Here is a 23607-nt window from a genome sequence, read left to right as displayed (position 1 = left end):
CATTTTCCATGCTGAGGGGCATTATAGTATGTTTCAGATGCTATTGCAGCAGTAATGAAAGATGTGAGCTTTGCTATGATTTTTTTAATTGTGCTCGCATATGACAGGTCAAATCACCGAAGCCGGTTACGTGACTGGGGGATCTTTAATACAGTATGGCATGGACAGTAATTTTCAAAATCATCACGCTTCAGCAGACAAAACAAAAAAAATGTCGCAAAAAACGATTGCATTCATATACAGTACAGTACAGTGTACATGTACATAACACCGCAACAGGGAAACTGCAACGCTTACATCTTCTGCAATTTAAAAAAATCTTCAATCTTCTTCTGCTTCCCATTTTCACCTTTTAACACAAACGATTCAATCTTGTTTAACATTTCTAAAAAACTGATGCATTTTCTCTGCATTCTAAGTAAGATTGTACGTCCGTAACACCTTGCAACACTTGTGTCTTTGTTGCAATAGGTGTGTATTCAGTTGGTTCTTCATCCTCATCATCCTCGTCATTATGGGAATCTTCTGGGGCATACTAGGATTTGATCTCTCTACACGATTGCCTTGTATTTCGTTCCGAGGTCACAATTCTTTCGTTTTGCTATGGTTGAAGACGGTACAAAAAATGCTGCTGCTGCACTGCAAGACCTGGTCACGTAACTAGGTCACGTGACCAAGTCAACCAACGGCACAACCGATACAGATTTCGATAATGGTGGTACTGTATAGAAACCCCGAAGCAAATATTGATTCAACTTAAACTGCTTTTGTATCGATATAAACATAGCAAAATAGCCGGCGGGAGATGAAAAAGAGCACCGTAGTAACCGGATTATCGTAATAACCATTAATCATACTAAACGGAACTAATTATACATAAAAAGACTAGAAATGTGCACGGGTAATGAGAATAGTATCGTAATAAGCAGTATTATCAATATAACCGATATCGATATAACGAGACTTTGCTGTATATACATACAGTGGGACCTTGGCTTACGAACTTAATTGGTTCCCAGACAGTGTGAAAAAGGCGAAAAGTGTGTATCCCGAAAAATTAATTTCCCATAGGAAACCATTAAAATGAGAATAATCCATTCCCAGGTCGCCATAAGATATAATTTTCAACTAAATAAGCCTTAAAACTACACACAATATACCTTATTCCATGTATAATAAATGTGCTATTGTATTGTAATGAAATACACTGCACTGTATAATAAAGTCACTTTATTTACATTTGTGATGGTCGTTGATGGCGCTTAATTGACACCTGTTGCTTTCTCACTTGTAAGGTCTTACGGAACTGAGGCATCACATTATCATTCATCATGTTGATGATTCTCATAGCCACAGTCTTTTCTGGATGGAACTGTTCAATAAAAGCCTGCACATCATTGCACTTAGCAGCCATCTCCTCCTCCTCGCCCTCAGATGACAACTCCTGAATGGCTTGCTTCTGCTTGTTCTCTTGAAGGCAAATCAAATCCTCTGTGTTGAGGACCTCGTTATGGTCAGCAACTTGCTCCTCGGTGTCATCTGCATCCACCTCGAGTCCCGTAAGTGCTGACAGAGATTTTGTTACAACAAAAGGTGTGAGTCTGATGATTCCACGGACCTGGAATGACGCGACAAAAGAATGCGGGCGGGGGCGATCCGTCCACCCTATCAAGCTAGGCAAAATAAAATGGCACACGGGGGTGCAAAAACCCGCGATCCCGGAAAGCAACACACTTACGCGATCGCGGCTCACATTCACCTCGGGCGAAGCAAACTCTTGTGCTGGCAAGTCCAAGACACTGGCGAGGCGTTGTAATCATGTCACTGGTGAGGTGACAGCGACTTGTTGAAATGTCCCAGTATCGGTGATTAGGTGATTGACAGCAGCTGGCGGAAATCAGGAACGGCGGCCCCGCCCCAGCTGTCACCTCGCACGTGACAAGTTTGGTGTCATTAGTCACGTGAAAGCATCGAGTAAATAACGCTATTGTGTAAAGCTTTGTTGCAAAGGATGGTAGCAATGGTGGACTTAGCATGTCGGTACCGGGCTCTTTATTTGTCGAACGGTAGTAGAAAGTTCTTCTCAGACACAGATGTCTTGCAGAGCTTGATCGTGGCGTGGAGTCGAGCAAGTTGTACTGTGAAACTCCGTCCGATGCTGAGCAGGTCTCTGGGAGTTGCGTGTGTGTCTGAGTCTGAGATGATTGTGATTTTCTGTCCCGCGAGGGCTGCGCCTTTATACCATTTCCAAGCGTGGGAAATGTGTCAGGCTGAGATTCACATGAAAACCGCGGTGCGCACCTGTGATGCCACAAACGCACGCATCGTTCATGTTTCTCAATGATCTCCCTCTTCTCCTCTACTGTAATTTTGTTTTGTGTCTTCTTCGGCTGAACACGAGCCTATGGTGGGGTCTTTTTCGGTCCCATGACAGCAAAAGTGTCGTAGAAGATGATCGACGTGTGCACTCATCGAAAGGGGTGTGGAAAGGTAGGCCGGCTGGGGCGCTGTTCAGTCGTGTGCTTTGGTGTTCTTCCGCCGAAGATTACTACGCCAGCCGTGGTGGGGGGTGTGTATCGCGAAAGGTAATGCTTAATCCAAGGTTTAATATTCACAATTTTAACGTTTGTAAGCCGAAAATTTCGAAAGGCAAGGTGTTCGTAAACCAAAGCCCCACTGTACTCTTAAACTCAGTAAATGTGTTTTTCTTTTTTTGGGTGGGTGGGGGGTTGACTGAAAAACAACTGTTTAAAGTCATTAATTATTTACATGGATGTAATAATTTGCAACAGGCACGGGTAAATGACCTTATTAAAATGAAGCAGCATATTAATTTTGCACAGTTTCAAAATCACACAATTTCTCTGATCAGTTGCTATGACACCACAATGGGCCTTAAAAAAGCTACGTGGTCAATACAAGACAGTTGATCATATATGCATAACTAATACTCTGTTTAGATAAATATTTAGATATTGTGGTTCATACAGAAGCAGAGATCATTTCCAATGCAAACTATTTAGCCAACTTTACAAACGTGTTACCGAGCTGACACGGCACAAAACTGCTTGATGTTTGGACTTCAGACAATAAACCCATTTCAATGAATACATCTAGATATATATTTTTTGGTGTGTTTTTCTATTTTGCTTGGCTGTTGAATGTGACTTCCATGTGTAGTTGTAAAAATTAGATCTCTTATAAAACTATTCACAGCAGTTGTGTCGCAAAATTACAGAACTCAAAGAGATACCACTTGACGCGTAATTTCTGTAAATGACACACTTTAAACACTAGTACAGTTTGGAATCTCCCTTGTGCTCCCGCGGGCATTGTCGACTCCTCCTGAAAAGACAAGAGGATGCAGAAAAAAAGAATACAATCATAAGACATGATTTATAACTAGTGCAGGAATAAAAGTTATTTTCTCCGTGCGTGCATAGAAATAGTATCGATATAACCGGGACTATCGATATATATATATATATATATATATATATATATATATATATATATATATATATATATATATATATATATATATATATATATATATATATAAAGTATCCACATTTATAAAAAAAACGGCCTTTTTCTTGAATCAATTGTCCTCATAAATGCTGTCTTTCGTGTGTTGTTTTGTAACGCTAGTTGTTATGTTTTATGTCCCTGTTTGTGACAAATTATCGTAGCTTTACTACATCTGCAGGTGGTTGTGAGGGCTCTGTATGAGTAAAGGTGAATTGTATGGAATCATATTCCTGTTGCGGAGGAATATCTAGTGCAGCGGTGGCCAACCACTCAGAGACAAAGAGCCATTCTTTTTTACAATGTTACTGCAAAGAGCCACACACCCGCGCACACACACACACACACACACACACACACACACACACACACACACACACACACACACACACACACACACACACACACACACATGACCATGCACACGTGCACAACAGCCAGTGCACCCAAACATAAATGAAACCTAAAAACCCAAACACACAAATCTTTGTTCCCCCCTTTCCTACTCCCACCACTCGTAGTTGATTTGGGAACAGCATGCTTGCTCTTGGTCAATTGTGATCAATGTATTCGGCACCCCTGCCTTAAAAACATAGGTAATTCTCTGACTAACTTAGCATTTTCCACTTAGCACCGATCTCTGCGCATGAGCGGTGATCAAGTCATCTGATTGGCTGTCCTCAATGTCACTCAGTAGCGGGATTTATGATCGACTGATGTAGTTCATTCTGTGCATTAACGACCGCTGTTTGAATGGAAACGACATTGCCGAGGCATTTTTGTGGTTGTGTATAATTTTTTACTTAATATTTTGATCATTCGTCTTTGGTTCATTGCTTCTACGGGCGTTGATGACAGAGGATGGTTAAATCATCAGGAAGCCAGGTGTTGAACAGAAAGTTGGTTTAATCTTGAAGAAAGCGGAGACATCACGGTGTCGGCTGAGAGGAAGAGAGAGCGAGAGACGAACTGGGAGGGCAGTTATATGGCACACAGTGTGCGACGCGATAGGATGTGACGTAATGTACATGCGACATCATGTAAGGGAAGGCAGGATATGACGTATCAGGAAGTCCAAAACGTAAACAAATATTAGAAAGCGATGTTTAAAGATGTTCGTATAGCGAATTACCCCAAAAGTGTAAAAGCCCGGGAGCCGCATTGAACCAGCCGAAGAGCCACATGTGGCTCGCCAGCCTCGGGTTGGCCACCACTGATCTAGTGTATGCATCACACAACCATAGCCACTATTGTAACTTCCATGCGCCTGATAAAGTGCTATATTGGCAATGAAAACTATTTTTTAAAATGCAGTTCATTGAAGCTGCGCCTTATAGTCTAGAAAATATGGTACCAGTGTTTTATTTTACTACGGTGTCTGTCGCGTTTGTACAACTCTCCATTTTCCATTTCCTTCAAAGCCACTTTTTGACCTTACGGATGAAATGGGGGTTGACTCAAACTGAATGTTTGTGATCCTGTTTGGTGGTCGATCACTTACTTTTGACTCTTGATTCCAGTTGTTTCTCCATGAGTTCTTTGGAAGAGGAGAACTCATCCAGTCTTATTTTTGGCATCTTATCAACTTGGCCCACAGAGCTAATCATCTCTTGTTCCTTCGCTTGGTTCACCTCCGCGGATATGTTTAGCCACGGTATTTTTCTAAAAAGTTTATCAAAGGAGACATTCAAATTTTAGTGGGGCAAAAGTCTGGTACATGGCTAGGAATAAACAACACAAAAGATACACATTAAAAACACCAACAGACCTTCTCCACATCAGGTAATATATAAATTCTTGTTCACAGTTTTAGATTTGCCAATTTGAGATATACCTCTATTTAGACATGAAAGAGGTATTCCACATTCGTTAATAATGATTTATTTTTTAAAGAGAGATAATGCATGAATATCTTGAAGCTCAAATAAGGCACCTTGTACTACATGGTACGCACTGCATCATATTACTGATCATATTCCCACTGTACTGGAAGGATGCCGCCTGTGGCCTAAAGGAACATCATTTCGGGACTTTACACACTCCTGTGGGACCATCAATAATTTTTAAACAGGATGACAGCATACATATTTGAGGTTTATACATAATTTGGTTGTGGATAAAAATTAAACTAATCATACACGGTTAGTACCTCTTGAATTTGTAGATGAGAAACACGGCGAGGCCAAGGAAAACCACTGATAAGAGCATGAGCATAGCAGAGCTCCTGTGACGAGGGTTGGAGTCCACCAAAGGTGCTGTAGGAACATGAAGTCATTTTACAATTTCTCTCCTATCATATACAGCAGGGCTGGGCAAAGCTTTTTGCTTTGGGGCCACATTCGTTCCAAAAATTCGACAGGCGGGCTGTGTCAGCACAAGATACGGTACATAAAAAAAACTGCATGTTTTTCAGTCCGTAAAAAACATAATCAGAAAATAAAATCAGGTATTAACATACTTGAGAACAATGAAACAACAATGGTACAGTATATGTCCGGTAAGAACGTCCGAGTATATTCATGACATACATGTGTTACAACACAAGCAACAAAGTGTTATATTGCCCAAAAACTGCAGTGTGCAGTACATGTTTCTAAAAATCTATACAAAATATTTATACGGAATATAACACCATTCGGACTATTTGCTACGAAACAAGATGAGTAAGAGATCTGGTGGTTTTCTTTCCATGCCCACCTATAGATCCCTGTGACCACCACACATGACAGCATTGCTCAGCGAATGTCATGCGCAAACATTTGAAGCCAGCCACGGAACGCTACAGTTTTCGATTGTTTTTAACATGATCGCAATCAAACCATTCTCATCTTTGTTTTTTTATGTAGAGTCTGGTAAATTTGAAATGATCCGACTCAAAGTCTCTCCTGAATGTTTCATACTTTGTAAACAGCTTTGAATAATCAGATACATCTCACTTCCTATTCCGCGTAATTACTGTTCTTCGTTTGAATACCACGATCTATGTGATGTCAATGTCTTCATCTTCTACTTTTCCTTTCGGCTTTTCCCCTCAGGGGTCGCCACAGCGAATCAATGTCCTCCATCTATCCCGGTTTTGTGCATCCTCTTCTCTCACAACAGCTACCTTTATGTCCTCTTTGACCACATCCATAAACCTCCTCTTCGGTCTTCCTCTCGGTCTCCTGCCTGGCAGTTCAAGGCTCAGCATCCTTCTCCCTATATAGTCGCTCTCTCTCCTCTGGACATGTCCAAACCATCTCTGTCTGGCCTCTCTGACTTTCTCTCCAACATCTCTAATATAAGTTGTCCCTCTAATGTACTCATTCCTGATCCTATCCAACCTGGCCACTCCCAAAGAAAACCCCAACATTATCAGCTCTGCTACCTCCAGCTCTGCTTCCTGTCATTTGTTCAGTGGCACTGTCTCCAGTCTAAACATCATAGCTGGTCTCACCACCTTTTTATACACTTTTCCTTTCATCCTAGCTGAAACCCTTCTATCATACATCACACCTGACATTTTTCTCCAGCCGCTCCAAGATAGGGGTGTCAAAGTCGCGGGCCACATTGTAGTTATGGTTTCCTCTCGAGGGCCGTTATGAATTTGGGGAACCCATTAGAATGTTTAAATCCCTTCAAATATTACATATAGAGCACACAGCAAATTAATGAATAACTCGTTTTCAAATCTGAAGTCAAGAATTGTGACTTGTATTGTGGTTGACATCCAAAAATATGAAATTTTGGTTCAGATTTTAGCAATCATCATGGAATTTAACAAGTTTGATTCGCTTTCGCGGGCCGAAAAAAATGATGTGGCGGGCCGGATTTGGCCCGCGGGCCATGACTTTGACACCTGTATTATAAGACATTCCTAACAAACTCCTCTTTTAAGATAACCCCAACTCCATTTGTCTTTTTGTCTTCACCATGATAGAACAACTTAAACCCCGACCCTAAGCTTCTAGCCTTGCTCCCTTTCCACCTGGTCTCCTGGACACACAGTATGTCTACCTTCCTTCTCTGCATCATGTCAACCAGCTCTCGACCTTTACCTGTCATTGTTCCTACTCTTAGTTCTATACTCTTGGCGTTCCATCTCTCTCTTTTCCTCCGAGCACACCTCCCTCCTCTCCTTCTTCGACCAACAGTAGTCAATTTTCCACTGGCACCCTGAAGGTCAACAGTACCAATGGCGGCCGTTGTTAACCCGGGCCTCGACCGATCCGGGATTCATAGGTTTGATTCGCATATTTGTTTTGGCAAAATTTTTCACGTCGGATGCCCTTCCTGACAAAACCCTCTGTATTTATCCGGGCTTGTGCCCCCTTGTGGCTACATAGTAAATGTCAATGACAATTAACACAATTAAAAACCTTCACAATTCCAGTAAAACTCACTGCAATCAAGAGTCACTTGCATGTCACCATTTGAATGCACACACACATATATATATATATATTGTGATATCATGAGAGGCTAGCTCTCATCGGGACAGGACAAGAAGTGCAATGGACGACAGGTTTGGATACAAACAAAAGGTTTTAATCAAGGGTTTCAAGGGGAATTCACAAGCAACAAAGGTTTGAATAGTGTCTCTTCCAATACTTAACTCCAAATAAAGTCTCTTCTGAGGTAAAACTGAAGACGGCGTTCTTTTCCAAGAGTCTCTAGGCCTCACCCCTCTTGACGACCTCCTCATGTAGCCTAGCCACCTTTAGCAAGGTCCAAATCCAGTGTCCAGTCGTGTGGTCCCAACTGGCAATGAGTTCCACGCAGCAATCAACTTCTTCACAGAGCACAGCAATCGAGCTTGTCTTTCCCCAAGCTGCACACTCAGAGGCTCTCTGCCTTAAGAGCCTTGCCTGCCAATCCCCCCTGATCAGCTGCTGGTGTGTGGTTTTAATTGCTGCCTTCCACCAGATGGGGCCTGACTCTCTCTGGGTGGAGCCAGCTTAGGGGGATGTATTTGCCCTCCAGGACACAGCCTCTCGTGACATCACAATATATATATATACAGTAAAGTCTCGTTATATCGATATTCAAGGGAGTCCGAAAAAATATCGATATAACCGGGACTATCGACATACCCCTGTTTGCATGTAATTTTCTCGGTGCGTGCATAGAAATAGTATCGATATAACCGGGACTATCGATATATCCGATATCGATATAACGAGACTTTACTGTATATATATATATATCAGAATCAGAGATTCAAAGTTGATTTTCATTTAACCCAATGGTTTAGCATCAGCTCTATCCAAAGTTTGCCTTCATGAGCTGACAACATTTATTTTCTTAATTGCCAGATGTGCAAATCACCTATTTGAAGGAAGGCCTTCAAGTTATATGTTTTATTCACATATGTTACCAACATAGACACTTTGTCGTTTTGTGTTCTGTTATTCTTGGTTCATATGAATAATGTGGTGCAGTTGAAGGCTTGGCAAATTCCGTTCTTTCCTTGCGGTGACAGTTTGACAGACGTTCCTGTCTCAATATTATGATTGAAGCAGATGAGTGTAGAAAATGCGTCAGGTTTTTTAGTTAGGATGCAGTTGGGTAGATTTATAATGCATATAGCGTGCAGCAAACCATAAACAAAGTATTTAGACTAAAATATTTGGTTTTGCTTTTTTAAAAAACTGCGTTTGCTCTCCAGAGCTAGATTTATTATGTTGGAGTAGTGACAGCAGTTGTCAAGTACGTTTTTTTCCATTTTGTTTTGTTCACTTGTTAATAGTATGAGCATTGCTGATCACGTAATGCTCTGATAATAACAGAAAGAAAATTTAAATTAAGATTGTAAAAACAAGCCAAATCACAAATAACCCTGAAAACGAAACAAAAAAATGTCTTACCCAATGTGAGCTGCGTGTTATATACAATCACCCTCACGGCAGGCTTCAGCTCAAACTCCACCAGATTCTGGTTCAGTGCGCTGTCAATGATGTTTGCAACCTATTTAAAAAATGCAGCAGGGTTTTCAGTCAAACCACCATGGTTTGACCTCATTTTATCAAATTAGTATGAAATACGTAGTTACATACTTGGTCAAGTTCCTCCTCACTCTTTTTCTTATCATGTGACTGGTTCTTGTTTGGTAAGAGGAAAAGTTCAGCGGCAGTTGGAATTCCGGGGAACACAGCGACCAAAAGCTGTTCTTCTGGAAAATCGGCCACCTATAGAAAAGCAAGAATAAATATCTTATAAATAAATCCTACTTATGACCATGACCGCCAGACCCTTTTTAAAAAAATAATTCTATGTCTGGCACCGCAATGCGCTAGCCGCGGGATGATACCAGAGGAGGGAGTGTCTTGTCACCGACTCCGGCCGCGATTCGGCCAGGACTCGAGCCGAGGCGGCGGGGCATCGGCGCTCGGGCGCGCTGGACCGCGGCGACGAGAACGAGGGAAAGGACCCCCGACGCCGATCACGGCCCGGCCAGGACTAGAGCTGAAGCAGGTCGGGTGTCGGCGCTAGGGATCGCATCGACGACAATGCCGCCTCGGGCCCTCGGCCGGCGGCGCCTCCGCCTCTTTGAGATAGTTCGTTCTGCTTCGGGGCGAGGTGGCGGGTCGGCCAGCCGTCCACGGCGCGCAGAGCGGGGTACGGCCGGGGAGAGGGCAACTGGTATAACACCGGCGATCCAGACACTTGCACATCCACCCACCCCTGTGGCGTCCGAATCAGGTCGTTTGCAAGTCATTTCGCACGAGTCTACATTTTGCATGGATTTCGATTTACGAGAATTTTGAGTTTCTATCTGTTGGTCGGAACGGAACCCGGTCGTAAATTGGATGTTACCTGTAATGCACACTCCAAACGAGTCTTGAGAAAGGAAGAAACATTTTATGAAGCAAATGCATCGTGCATAGAACTCATAATTTTGAATGCAGATGAAATACTTTTGAAATGAACACACAAGAGCAGTGATAAAATTCTTCATGGATATAATACATTGAAAAAAAAATCTCAAATCCACACGATCATTGCTTTTATACGTTTCAGATTGTCCCTCCTATTCCAATTATTTTATAAACTGAACTCATCACAAAAGTGTAAGACTTGTGGTGAACAATCCTTTTTAAGTATTTGTGAGTTGTTTTTTTGTAACAAGGGCTGACATTGCAGCAATGTTAAATGTGCAAAATAGAAATTATAATCTCAATCAACAAATTAGAGGCACGACAGAAGAGGGCATTACACAAAAATGATAAATGAAGTGAAGGGTAAGACTGAGTTAACACATTACTTCTAATTTCTGACTGAAACTCTAAGAGAAACTCTAAATTCCCTGTTGGGGTAATTCACTATATAAACATCTTTAAACAACTTTTTGCATCGTTTGTTTATGTTTTGGACTTCCTGATACGTCATCCTGCCTGCCTTTACATGATGTCACAACCCATTGCGTCACATCCTATTGCGTCACACTCTGTCCGTCTTATAAATGCTCCCCCTATTCGTCTTCTCGCTTTCTTTCCTTTCTGCCCCTCCTCGGCCGACCTCCCACGATGTCACTGCTGTCTACAAGATTGACTTATTCTGTTGAACACCTGGCTTCCTGCTGATTTAACCATCCTCTGCTATCAACACCCTGAGAAGCCATGAACCAGGAACGCACGATCACTTTTAACCGATCATTCCCCATGGACCAAACTTATTTTGGACACTTGTATCATTTATCTTGTTAATTCGGTGAAAAGACTTCTTCTTTTCCTTTCGGCTTTTCCCCTCAGGGGTCGCCACAGCGAATCAATGTCCTCCATCTTTACCGGTTTTGTGCATCCTCTTCTCTCACACCAGCTACCTTCATGTCCTCTTTGACCACATCCATAAACATCCTCTTCGGTCTTCCTCTCGGTCTCCTGCCTGGCAGTTCAAGGCTCAGCATCCTTCTGCCAATATCGTCACTCTCTCTCCTCTGGACATGTCCAAACCATCTCAGTCTGGCCTCTCTGACTTTCTCTCCAAAGCCTCTAATATGAGTTGTTCATTTGATATATTCATTCCTGATCCTATCCAACCTGGCCACTCCCAAAGAAAACCCCAACATTATCAGCTCTGCTACCTCCAGCTCTGCTTCTTGTCTTTTCTTCAGTGGCACTGTCTGCAGTCCAAACATCATGGCTGGTCGCACCACTGTTTTATACACTTTTCCTTTCATCCTAGCTGAAACCCTTCTATCACACATCACACCTGACATTTTTCTCCAGCCGCTCCAGCCTGCCTGGACACGCTTCTTCACCTCTTTTCCACACTCTCCATTGCTCTGGACAGTTGACCCGAAGTACTTAAAATCCTCCACCTTCTTTATCTCTTCTCCCTGTAGCATCACTCTTGCACTTGGATCCCTCTCATTCACGCACATATATTGCGTCTTGCTGCGACTGATCTTCATTCCTCTCCTTTCCAGGGCATATCTCCACATCTCTAGTTTCTCCGCCGCTTGTTCCCTGTTCTCGCTACGTATCACAATGTCATCTGCAATCATCATGGTTCAAGGAGATTCTAGTCTAACATCGTCTGTCAGCCTGTCCATCACCATAGCAAACAAGACGGGGCTCAGAGCTGACCCCTGGTGGAGTCCCACTTCCACCTTGAATTCCTCAGTCATACCGACAGCACACCTCACAACTGTCTTACAGTCATGATTCATGTCTTGTACCGCTCTGACATACTTTTCCGTCACTCCAGACTTCCTCATGCAATACCACAGCTCTTCTCTGGGCACCATGTCATACGCTTTCTCCAGATCTACAAAGACACAATGCAATTCCTTCTGACCTTCTCTGTACTTCTCTATCAGCATTCTTAAAGCAAACACTGCATCTGTCGTACTCTTTTTTGGCATGAGGCCATACTGCTGCTCACAAATGTTCACTTCTGCTCTTAGTCTAGCTTCAACTACTCTTTCCCAGAGTTTCATTGTATGGCTCATCAACTTTATTCCTCTGTAGTTAGTACAACTCTGCACATCTCCTTTGTTCTTAAAAATGGTCACGAGTACCCTTCGTCTCCATTCTTCAGGATCTAAGATCTTGTTGAATAACCCAGTCAAGAACACCACCGCCACCTCTCCAAGACACTTCCATACCTTGATTTGTAAATCATCAGGCCCGAGTGCCTTTTCCCCCTTCATCCTCTTCATCGCCCTCCTTACTTCATCCTTGCTAATGCTTGCTACGTCTTGGTCCACAACAGTCACATCTTCTACTCGTTGTTCCTTCTCATTTTCCTCATTCATCAATTCTTCAAAGTACTCTTTCCATCTTGCCATCACACTACTGGCACCTGTTAATACCAACTTGCCTTTTTGGATTGTAAAGTAATTATAAGAGGACAGAACGCTAAAAACAGAAGTCTTTAGGAAGGTTACACACACTGACCAATACTTACTTTTCGATTCGAACCATCCTCTACAACACAAACTAGGAGTTATCAGAACCCTCCAGCATAGGGCTAAACTAATACCAACAAGCGTTGAAGGTAGAGAAACGGAGTCAAAATATATCAGGAGAGCACTCACAAACTGTGGGTACCCTCAGTGGTAATTTAACAAATGTCAGAAAGAAAGAATAGGGAATGGAACCAAAAATTCTGAAGATACAAAAAGGAGAGGAGTCGCAGTACCTTACATTGCAGGAGTTTCTGAAAAACTACAAAGAGTACTTTGGCAGCACAAAATTCTACTTATTTCAAACCGATCAACACTTTAAGGCAAACATCAGTGCATCCAAGATAGGCTGCCAAATGAAAAACAAAGTACTGTAGTTTATTCAATACATTGTAAGAATGAAAATTGTAAAGAGCAATACATTGGGGAGACTCAACAAATTCTCAAAAAAAGACTTTATCAACATCGCAGGGATAATACTAGTGGGCCTCAATCGGCAGTACATATGCACCTAAAAGCTAGCAACCACTCATTTGATGCCAATGAGGTTAAAATCTTAGCAAAAGAACATAGATGGTTTGAAAGGGGAGTAAAATAAGCAATTTTCATAAAAAAAGCAAAATCCTTCATTAAACCGATATGGTGGGGTGAGGTTCAATTTGGATCGTTCGTACAATAGCCTGCTTAGGCAAATAGGTTAGGCAACATTAGTAATGCTGATGAGGTGATACTGGAGGGAGTGGGGCAATCAGGCCAGTCGTTAGTCAGGAACGTAGGAACAATTGTTGGGGCTGCAGGGAGTGGTCCTCTGCTCCCCCCACCTGAGAGTAGGGACCTATCATAGCAGTGTCCCCATGTCTGGACATTAGGGATATATATATATATATATATATATATATATATATATATATATATATATATATATATATATATATATATATATATATATATATATATATATATAGGGCCAATACTACCAGTAAGACTTTAGTACACTGAAGAAGCATCTTCGATAAGAAGCGAATCGTCCGACACTTTCAAAAAGTACAGATGACGGCTGAAGAAACCTTTTCATCGACTAGTCCACAGTATTTACTGTAGTTACTTCCTCCGTAACAGGGTAATTGTTGTAAGATTTGTTTCAGCCTTGTTCCCTTGCAATTGAGAAAGTGCCAAATTCTTTCTAGTCAGAAGCTGCTATGCAAAATATTGTGACTGCTCACAGACCTGCATTTCAGTAGGGAACATGTATACACACTCCTGCATGCAACCACACAGGCACGCACACACATGCAGCAGAACATAAATAGATCCCTTCCTTGCGCCCATGCTCAAATGTTCGCGGATCACTGGGTGCGTCTTCTAAAATTAATGAATTAGCGCTCATGGGTCAATTTCCTGAGGGAGACGTAAAGCAGATATGTCTTCACACCTGTCTAACGATGGATCACAAATTTGCCTGGGGTCTTCCCTTGCCGCACCAATGACTTCAGAGTTTTGGACATCACAGTTAAGAGGTATATCGGAAATAATCGAGAAAAAGCTAGACAGGGAATCAATATGAAGACAGAAAAGGAAGAATCGAAATACAGGGTGACAGGAGAGGCTGGAGGAAAAGGAAGAGGGCATCAGTGACAAATGAAAATAACTCACTTGCAGAATAGCCTTCTTTACTACTCTCCCCACATCCTGCCTCCAGTCGGATAAATCAGGGTTGAACTCATCCAGATTTGGCGAGAATGACAAAAGAAGAGATTTGAAGAAGTCTGTCAAGGAGATACAGGAGAAAACGGCTTTTCAACCGATTGATTATAAATGAGGTGCTCATTTTTCACTGATCATTTGGTTTACATTCAGTCTTAGGTTTCTTATATCACACTCGCACTACTCTTGGGCCAAACACACACATATTAGAGCCAGTCAACATTAAAGCAGTGCTGTCTGTTGAAAATAAATCTTTGTTCACATATACCTGTTATTCGATCGCTTAATTTCAGACAAAGATTTACAAAACTGTAATAGGTCAAGTTTGTCAGTGTGATTGCTTTTCATTGAAAACATAATTGACTTACCTGTAATTGCTATGGTTTTGGTATCCTGGAAGATGAGGTTGGCCGCAGCTACTTGAACTGTGAGTGAATACATTCCCTCATTGGGAAAAGTGTATGAGACACTGGCCTCCAATGTGGCCATTGGCTGTACACATAAAATATCTCAATCAAAACATCACCATTAAATTATTGTAGATATTGCATTTCGGATAGGTTCCCTGTGGAACTTATCCTCAGCTGGAGGTGCTGGAGAGTCTTCACTACATCTTAATATTTTGCTGTGCTGAGTGCCTATCAAAAACCTCAAGCTAACAAATGAAGGAGGTTTGGTTATTGCTTGGCACTTGACAAGGGGCTTGGCAGCAGTGTTTGTGTGTGTGTGTGTGCGTGTGTGCGTGTGTGTGTGTGTGTGTGTGTGTGTGTGTGTGTGTGTGTGTGTGTGTGTGTGTGTGTGCGTGCGTGTGTGTGCGTGTGTGCATGTGTGTGTGTGTGTGCGTGTGTGCCAATGTGTGCGTGTGTGTGTGTGTGCGTGTGTGTGCGTGTGTGCGTGTGTGTGTGTGTGTGTGTGTGTGTGTGTGTGTGTGTGTGTGTGTGTGTGTGTGTGCGCGCGTGCGTATGTGTGTGTGTGTGTGCGTGCGCAGTGTCTGAAATTCATGACAAAAAGTTAGCGGACACCGGGGCAGACAAACTGAAAAGTCGCCTGCCCAGCCATAAAGTTGCCTGCCTCCTTTTTTCACAACTTGAAACACAATATGACGACTACAGTGATCCCTCGCTACTTCGCGGTTCACTTATCGCGGCTTCAGTGCAGAGCAGATTTTTTTTCAGGATAAAAAAAACGTTTTTTTTTGTTTTTTGTTTTTAAATGGTGTCTTTCTCCGAGAGAAGAACATTGTTATCGGTAGTTGTTGGCACTCTTTATTTTTTTGTCTTTCTTTTTTTGGAGAATAGAGATTTTTTTATTTTTTATTTTATTAATGGCATGCAAATTTGCAAACAAAGTAAAAGAAGCAACACTGCAAACAACACTGCAAACAAAGCAGAATAAAATCAAATTCTCCATGAGCTGTTCTCTATTGTCAAGAAAAAAGAAAGACAAAAAAGAAAGAGTGCTGATAACAATGTTTCTCTCGGAGAAAGACTCCTTAAAAAAAAAAAAACGATTTTTTTTTTGGGGACTATATTGTACTTTGCGGATTTCACCTATAGCGGGCTATTTTTTAAATCTCCCGCGATAAACCAGGGTTCACTGTTATCGCAAAAAAAAAAAAAAAAACTAAAAAAAACATTGTTGCAAAGTGTTAAGGATTGATAATTAGAATATATAACAAAACAAAACTTTAAAATTAAGTAATTGATGTACCTACGACAAATGCTCCCTTGCTTAATTTATGGTAAATATCCTTTGCTGATGATTTTGCTCCAGTTGTCGTTTGTCCATATACTGTTCGGCATGTTGCACAATGCAATGTTCGCGTTCCGTCGTCTGCGACAAGCCATGTGAACTCCTCTGTCCATTATGTTTTTAATGCACGTTTAACGTTTTGTAGCATCATAAATTTTGTTAGCTTCTTTTGAATCTTTCTTCTGGGGTTGATGTTTTGGCTTGATTCCTAACCACTTAGCCAGTTTTCTAGAGTTCTCTGGCCGTCTACTTTGGAAAATGGTACGCAAATACACCCGGAAGCACGGAGTTATTCAATCCAGGCTTCTGATTGGCTGTGAAGTATGCAAATTGCCAAACGAACCGAAATTCAGAAATTTCCAAACCGAACGAAGATTTTGAAATCGGAAGAAAGCAAACGTTTGATTTGAAACTTTTTTTTTTTCCTCTGAAAAAGTTGTCGGTCACCCGGGCGGAGACGTTCTGTAAGTTGTACGCCCAACGTAAAAGTTGCACGCCACGGGCATCCGGGCAGACATTATTTCAGACAATTGTGTGCACGTGTGTGTGTGTATGTGTGCGTGCGTGTGTGTGTGTGTGTGTGTGTGTGTGTGTGTGTGTGTGTGTGGCAAAAAAGGAATTGTATAAGGGATACATCTTTGTGTCATTTTTTTAATATCACAATAACCTGCATCTGAACAGGCGTGTGTTTCAATTTCAACAGCTGCGGTCTCCACAGCCGCTGTGGATGGTAATATCTCATCTCATTTTCCGTACCGCTTATTCCTCATTAGGGTCGCGGGGGTTGCTGGAGCCTATCTCAGCTGTCTTCGGGCACGAGGCGGGGGACACCCTGAATTGGTTGCCAGCCAATCGCAGGGCACACAAAGACGTACAACAGTCCCTCTCACACTCACACCTAGGGACAATTCGGAGTGGCCAATCTGCCTGCCATGCATGTTTTTGGAGTGTGGGAGGAAACCGGAGGACCCGGGTAAAACCCACGCGGGTCCGGGGAGAACATACAAACTCCACACAGGGAGGCCGGACCGGGACGCGAACCGGCAACTTCTGCACTGTGAAGCCGTTGTGCTAACCACTCGACTACCGGGCCGCCCGGATGGTAATAATAAAAAAGAAAACAAAGCTTGCAAAGAGCTACCTCTGTGGTGTTACCAAACCACCAGAAATAGGTGACTGTGCGTGGGTGAGTGGGCAGGACAACTGCTGAGATGTTAACTTCCTTGTTTCTTATAGCAACAAAGGGAGCGAGAAGCTGGATATGCTCCACCGGACCTAAGAAAAGAAGATTTCAAGGGATTAAAAAACTTAAAATAACTGTTTTGAAGCTAATTTTCAGGATTAGAAAAGAGCACTTATTATATAATGTCATGTGCAAATTAAATATGAGAAACATTTGTCTGCTCAGTGTTTCAAAAAGAAAACCAACCATAATATCGCTGCAATTTTCAGTATGTTCCAAGTACCTTTATTTTGGGAATAATGGAAGGGAGACCTGATTCGCCCAGGTTCCCAATGAGACGTCACAAACAAGGGGACAGGACTTTCTGAATCTCTCCAGTTTCGAGTTCATTTCAGGCAGTTTTGGGCAATTCTAACTCATTTTTATTGGTGTTTTGCGTTTGACTAAAAATATCAGCCTGCGTGTTTTGGGTATTTTAGATGGCGTAAAACGTTTTTCTGATGTCAGTTAGGAAACAAAAAATCGTGTCGGCTATCCTTTAATGATAGGCAAGTGAAACGTGATCATGCATGTAATTTACACATTGAACATGAGTGAAGATGTACTTGGTACTGTGCATCAATATTGAGACTTACATGTGACATGTAGATAGAGTGTTGTTGTGTCATAACCCAGTGAGTTTTCTGCCAGAGCTGTGACACGATATATCCCTGCAGACTTGTAAACGTGTTTGATGCCCTCTTCAGCCCAGCTGAGGTTCGAATATGACACAGCGATGCCATCACCAAAATCTAGTTGGATATTAGTATGGATAGAATCACCCTGAAAGAAAGCACAAGTGTCATTTGGTCCATAATTTAAAATACTGTAAGACACTGCTGCAATTGTGTCTTTTCTGTCATGTAGAAGGAGCGTATGTACATTTTATGAGCACATTTAAAAAGAAGACAAACATGAGGAAATTCAATTCATAGAGGGCAAAACAGCTTTTTGAAATGGAAACGGGATCAACTGAATTTTTGTGACACATGTGACATCTAATATATTTTGACACATGCTCACCCTGAAGAAGACAACCAGAGGTCAATTTGAAGGACACATCATTCACATCATAAACAGAACTGACAATTCTCTCTCATCACTAATTTTCCCCACATTGTTGCAACAACAAACCACCGCTATCAAATTCAAGGCCCGGGGACCATATGTGGTCCTACACATAATTTTATATGGTCTGCGAAAAAGATCAATTTCCTTGATTTTTGCGAAAAACTCGACTGAAATACCAAATTGTTATGTGTAATACATAATGTTGAGCTTTGCAATAATTTTGAGCACCTGTTTGCACGCACTTGAACAATAATTGAACAAACTATTTTTGACTTGATTGATTTCAAAACTAATAATCCATCTTTTTCGTGCATGAGTAATAGTGTGATGAGACCATGACACGTGTATTTGTATTGTAATGTAAATGTATTTCAACATGACTTTGTTTTTCATTTGGCCGCCTATCTTTTGGATGCACTAATTTTTGCCTTAAAGCGTTTATCGGTTTGAAATAAGTAGGAATTTTGTGCTGCCAAAGGACTCTTTTTAGTTTTTCAGAAACACCTGCAGTGTAAGGTACTGCGACTCCTCCCCTTTTTTATCTTCAGAATTTTTGGTTTCATTCCCTATTCTTTCTTTCTGACATTTGTTAAACGACCACTGAGTGTACCCACAGTTAGTGAGTGCTCTCCTGATATGTTTTGACTCTTTTTCTCTACGTTCAATGCTAGTTGGTATTAGTTTAGCCCTATGTTGGAGGGTTCTGATAACTCCTAGTTTGTGTTGTAAAGGGTGGTTAGAGTCAAAAAGTAAGTATTGGTCAGTGTGCGTAGCCTTCCTAAAGACTTCTGTTCTTAGAGCTCTGTCCTCTTTCATAATTACTTTACAATCCAAAAAGGCTAATTGGTTCTCTTTAATGTCCTCGTGACTAAATTTAATGTTGATATCTACCAAGTTGAGGATATTTTATTTTCATGCTTACAACCGCGTGCAACATCCAGCACAAACAAATTTGGCAGGACTTTTTTTCACTGTATTGCCTAATACAGTTTCTCTTGACAGTTCTGACATTTTGTATATTATTGGCACTTGCGGAGGGAAATGAATAATTCAATTGCTGCGTCATTCTCTAAGCACTTCAATTCAAAATGTAAAAATCATCTTAACCATATTCAACACGTCACACTTATGAACATACTTTTCTGAGGAACAATCTTTGCATTGTTTATATTGAAAATGTTTTTCTTTGTTTCTTATGTAATATTTTGTGAATTAATTTCATCATGAAAACTTGCACACGTCCATGGCATTAAAAGTGAAAAAAATCACAATTTAGATGTTTTAGCAAGAAACAAGTAGACATGCACATGATTTCATCAATCATCAATAGTTGCCAACATGTCTGATGTTGTCTGATGAGATTTATCGATTTGCATTTTGACACCTCAAATTTCAAATGGTTTAGTTTTTCTTCTATCCTTTATTTTGATCATCTTTTCTTCACAATTAAAAAAACAACAACAGCAACAACACTATCACTAAGAATAATACGGGACACCTTACAATCCAAATAAAAACAATAATCTTGTTTCACTGGATGCAATTTCGAAGCCAAATCTGCTTTAAAAAATACCAGAATTAAAATAAATAATTACATGAATAAATAACACTGATGTCAGAACAATCACGTTCTCCTAATATTCCTACACGAATAAAGGGAAACAGAACAAATTAATTCTCTTTTTTTTTTAACGGATTGTCCTGATACATAATCGTGCTACGCTATTCAGCCTTTGCGAATGCTACACTTTTCATGCCTTGCTCAATCCAAAGTTTCCATAGAAGCAAACACATCTATGTTGTGTGCTTGATGATGATCTCCGGCGCCGACAGCAGAAGACGTACACGAGGGAAAACCAATACAAGTTTGAATAAAAGTTCATCAAAAATAACATTCAAACCTGAATAAAAAATGTTCAGTATGAAATTCTTATGTTACTTTTTGTTAACTGTTCTATAAAGTGACTTGCTACAACTGCAGCTGTTCGTCTGTGTAAGCTCTCAGTCGTACAGGAGTGGTCCATCGATGAAAAGGTTTCTTCAGCCGTCATCTGTACTTCTTGAAGGTGTCGGATGTTTCGCTTCTTATCCAAGAAACTTCGTCAGCAAACTAAAGTCTTACTGGTAATTTAGGCCCTATATATCCCTAATGTCCAGACATGGCGGTGCCTGACTCTGCTATGATAGGTCCCTGCTCTCAGGTTGGGGGGAGCAGAGGACTACTCCCTGCAGCTCCACTGATTGTTCATATTGTTCTGACGAACGACTGGCCTGATTGTCCCACTTCCACCGCTATCACCTCATCAGTATTACTAATCCTATGTTGCCTAAGCAGGCTCTTGTATGCAGACTTAACTGAGGGGTGGACCTCTGTGGCAGAGGATCCACCAAACCCCTGAGATGACTCACTGAACCCCTAGGGTTCGATCAAACCCTGGTTAAGAACCACTGCTTTAGGCACATGGACCGAGAGTTTTGGAGGACATGCAGCAATAATACACACTATGTTCATGACTTATTTATAGACTGAACATCTGCTGTATTCTCCTCACACACTACTACTACTACGATTAGATGTCCATCATAGGTGATGATGACGCTTGCTCCAAGGGAGAGGATGTTGGGGGTGGGGGTTTGTGGAGGGGCGGGGCTTAGCGATGCTATCGCGGGTGCCAATTCTCATGGGCATAGCGCCCAATCCTTGAGCCGCAGACACGTCCGCAGATGGAACATGGGTGGCCGGATGCCAGGGAGGTACCAGCCGCCCGTTGGTGCCGTTGAGTGCGTGTCTGTTTTGGTTGAATCAATGTTAATTTCAGGGACTACCCTGGCAGAAGTGGTCTGCCAGGTTTGTCTGTGGGATGCCAAAGTTTCGAGCTGCGTGGTATAGATGTTGGCTCGTTTAAGGAGGTCCCTGATTCAGTCCATGAGGCGTCGCTTTTGCCCCCCTGCAGAGCACTTTACGTCTTTCAGCTGTCCATAAAGGACTTGGCAGGACAGGTGGTGATTGGCCAAGCGGATGGTGTGTACAACCCACCGAATATGTTTCTTTGCAACTGCTGCTTCCATACGTATGGAATTTGTGCACTGAAGGATGTCTGAGTGGGGAACTCGATCTTCCTAGGACAGGCCAAGGATCTTCTGCAGTAATGGCCAGGCCGTATGTGGTCCATGTTTCTGCCCCATAGAGGAGAGTGGACAGACATACTGCGTTGTATACGTCAATCTTGTTTCCAATTCTCAGGTTTCGGTTCGCAAAGACTCTGCTGCGTCGACGACCAAATGATGATGATGAGGCTTTATTTATCTGTTTGTGTATTTCAATGTCAAGGGAGCAATTGGAAGACAACATTGAGCCAAGGTAGGTAAAGTGTTCCACTATATTTAGTAAAATGCCATTGATATGAAGGCCGGGTGGTGTGGGATTTGGAGACACAGGTTGGAAAATGAGCTGTTTTGTTATGTTGATCTGGACACAAAAAGACTGGTACAAGCTAGAAATGGTGTTCAGAGCATGCTGCATAGATTGTGAGGTGTGAGCTAGTAAAGCACGGTCATCAGCATACTGAAGTTCACTAATGCGGCAGATATTTGTCTTTGTGTGGGCCTGGAGCCATCTGATGTTGAAGAGGTTTCCATCCAAGCGGGACTCCACACGGATGCCATCTTCATGTCCAGTGCCTTTGTGGAATAGGCAAGTGACGGCAGAGAAGTGTCACATCTCGTCGCCGTCCTGGGCGCGCCCCGCCCCTCCTGTCATCTCCTCCGCTGCTCCCTGGAGACGGCCCCTCCCATCATCACGCACCTGGGTTCCCACAGCTGTTTGTCATTCCCGTGATTGTGCCTTCTGACTATATCTACCGATTGCGCTATCCAGTCTCCGTCGGAATATTTCGGAAGTCACCCCCACTACTACCTTGCTGTCAGGTTCGCTATTTCTTCCATTGCCTTTACGCACATTCCCCACTTTATGAGTTTGTTGTTTTGCATGCGTGTTCCAGTAAAAGACTTTACCCTGATCTCTGTCTCGCCGTTGCATTTCGGATCCAAGCCTTCCCTCCTTCCCTCGCCACTCGAGCCCGGCGTCCTTGCCTCGAGTATCGTAACATAATATTCCGACCACCCATGGATCCCGCCGGCGAAGACAGATTCCTCACCGCCCTCTCCATGCAAGCGGAGCGTTCGAGCCAGATGGCGCAAGCCATCACGGAACTCCGCCAGATCACCACCTCGCTGGCTCAACGATTCGAGACGGTCGAGGAACGTCTGGCAGCCCTCACAATTCGGTCCTCCCCGTCCGCGGGTGGGCACCCGCTCCCGCTACCCAACCCCTCTCGCTACGCAGGCGAAACCGGGCGTTGCGCGCAATTTCTCATGCAATGCGCGCTCGTGTTTGAACAACTGCCGCAAGCCTACGCTAGCGATGAGGCTAAGGTAGCTTTTATCACCAGCCTGCTCAGGGGAGACGCCGAGACGTGGGTGCTGGCCATCCGGGAGTCTCGACCGGAGCTGTGCACCTCCTACCCGGACTTCGTGGCAGAGATTCGCCGGGTATTCCACCATCCGGTCACGGAAGTTGAGGTAGAAGGAAGACTCCTCGACTGCGTCCAGGGGTCCCGCTCGGCTGCAGAGTACTCCGTCGCCTTCCGGATTCAGGCCGCTGGCAGCGGCTACGACGACCGAGCGTTGAGGGGGGTGTTTCGTCGCGGGCTTAACTCCGATCTCAAGGACGAACTGGCTACACGCGACGCTGGCACCACCTTCGACGACTTGGTCGACATAGTCATCGGCCTTGATCACCGCCTTCAGGAGCGACGGAGGGAGCTGAGCGGTCGGCGGCCCGACGAGCCACGAACCCGGTCGTTGAGAACCAACGCCGGCAGCGAGCGCGTGCGACGTCGGGAGATTTCCCCCGAACCCATGCTGATTGGTGGGGGGAACG

General features: G+C 42.8%; 1 protein-coding gene across 4 annotated transcripts in view; it reads right to left on the bottom strand.

Moving 5' to 3' along the window:
• Positions 1-103: 103 nt before the first annotated feature.
• The window catches only part of LOC148892032 (VPS10 domain-containing receptor SorCS3-like), a 181753-nt gene continuing 158249 nt past the window's right edge, over positions 104-23607 (bottom strand). For 3 of the 4 annotated variants that reach the window (XM_089005560.1, XM_089005558.1, XM_089005557.1), the window contains 9 exons: positions 18191-18377; positions 17514-17647; positions 14989-15112; positions 14570-14682; positions 9564-9695; positions 9375-9474; positions 5678-5783; positions 5030-5190; positions 104-3345 (listed from right to left, as the gene is read on the bottom strand). In XM_089005560.1, the coding sequence (XP_088861686.1) occupies positions 3287-3345; positions 5030-5190; positions 5678-5783; positions 9375-9474; positions 9564-9695; positions 14570-14682; positions 14989-15112; positions 17514-17647; positions 18191-18377 (1116 nt within the window). In that variant the 3' untranslated portion in view covers positions 104-3286. Of the gene's footprint in view, positions 3346-5029; positions 5191-5232; positions 5571-5677; positions 5784-9374; positions 9475-9563; positions 9696-14569; positions 14683-14988; positions 15113-17513; positions 17648-18190; positions 18378-23607 lie in introns of those variants that run through there. The other variant, XM_089005559.1, reaches the window with a different exon arrangement.

Source organism: Hippocampus bargibanti, linkage group LG10, assembly GCF_051943395.1.
Source record: "Hippocampus bargibanti isolate YZ-2025 linkage group LG10, ASM5194339v1, whole genome shotgun sequence".
Classification (NCBI taxonomy): Eukaryota; Metazoa; Chordata; class Actinopteri; order Syngnathiformes; family Syngnathidae; genus Hippocampus; species Hippocampus bargibanti.
Note: the sequence above shows the minus strand (reverse complement) of the source record. Positions and strands in the feature narration are given on the sequence as shown.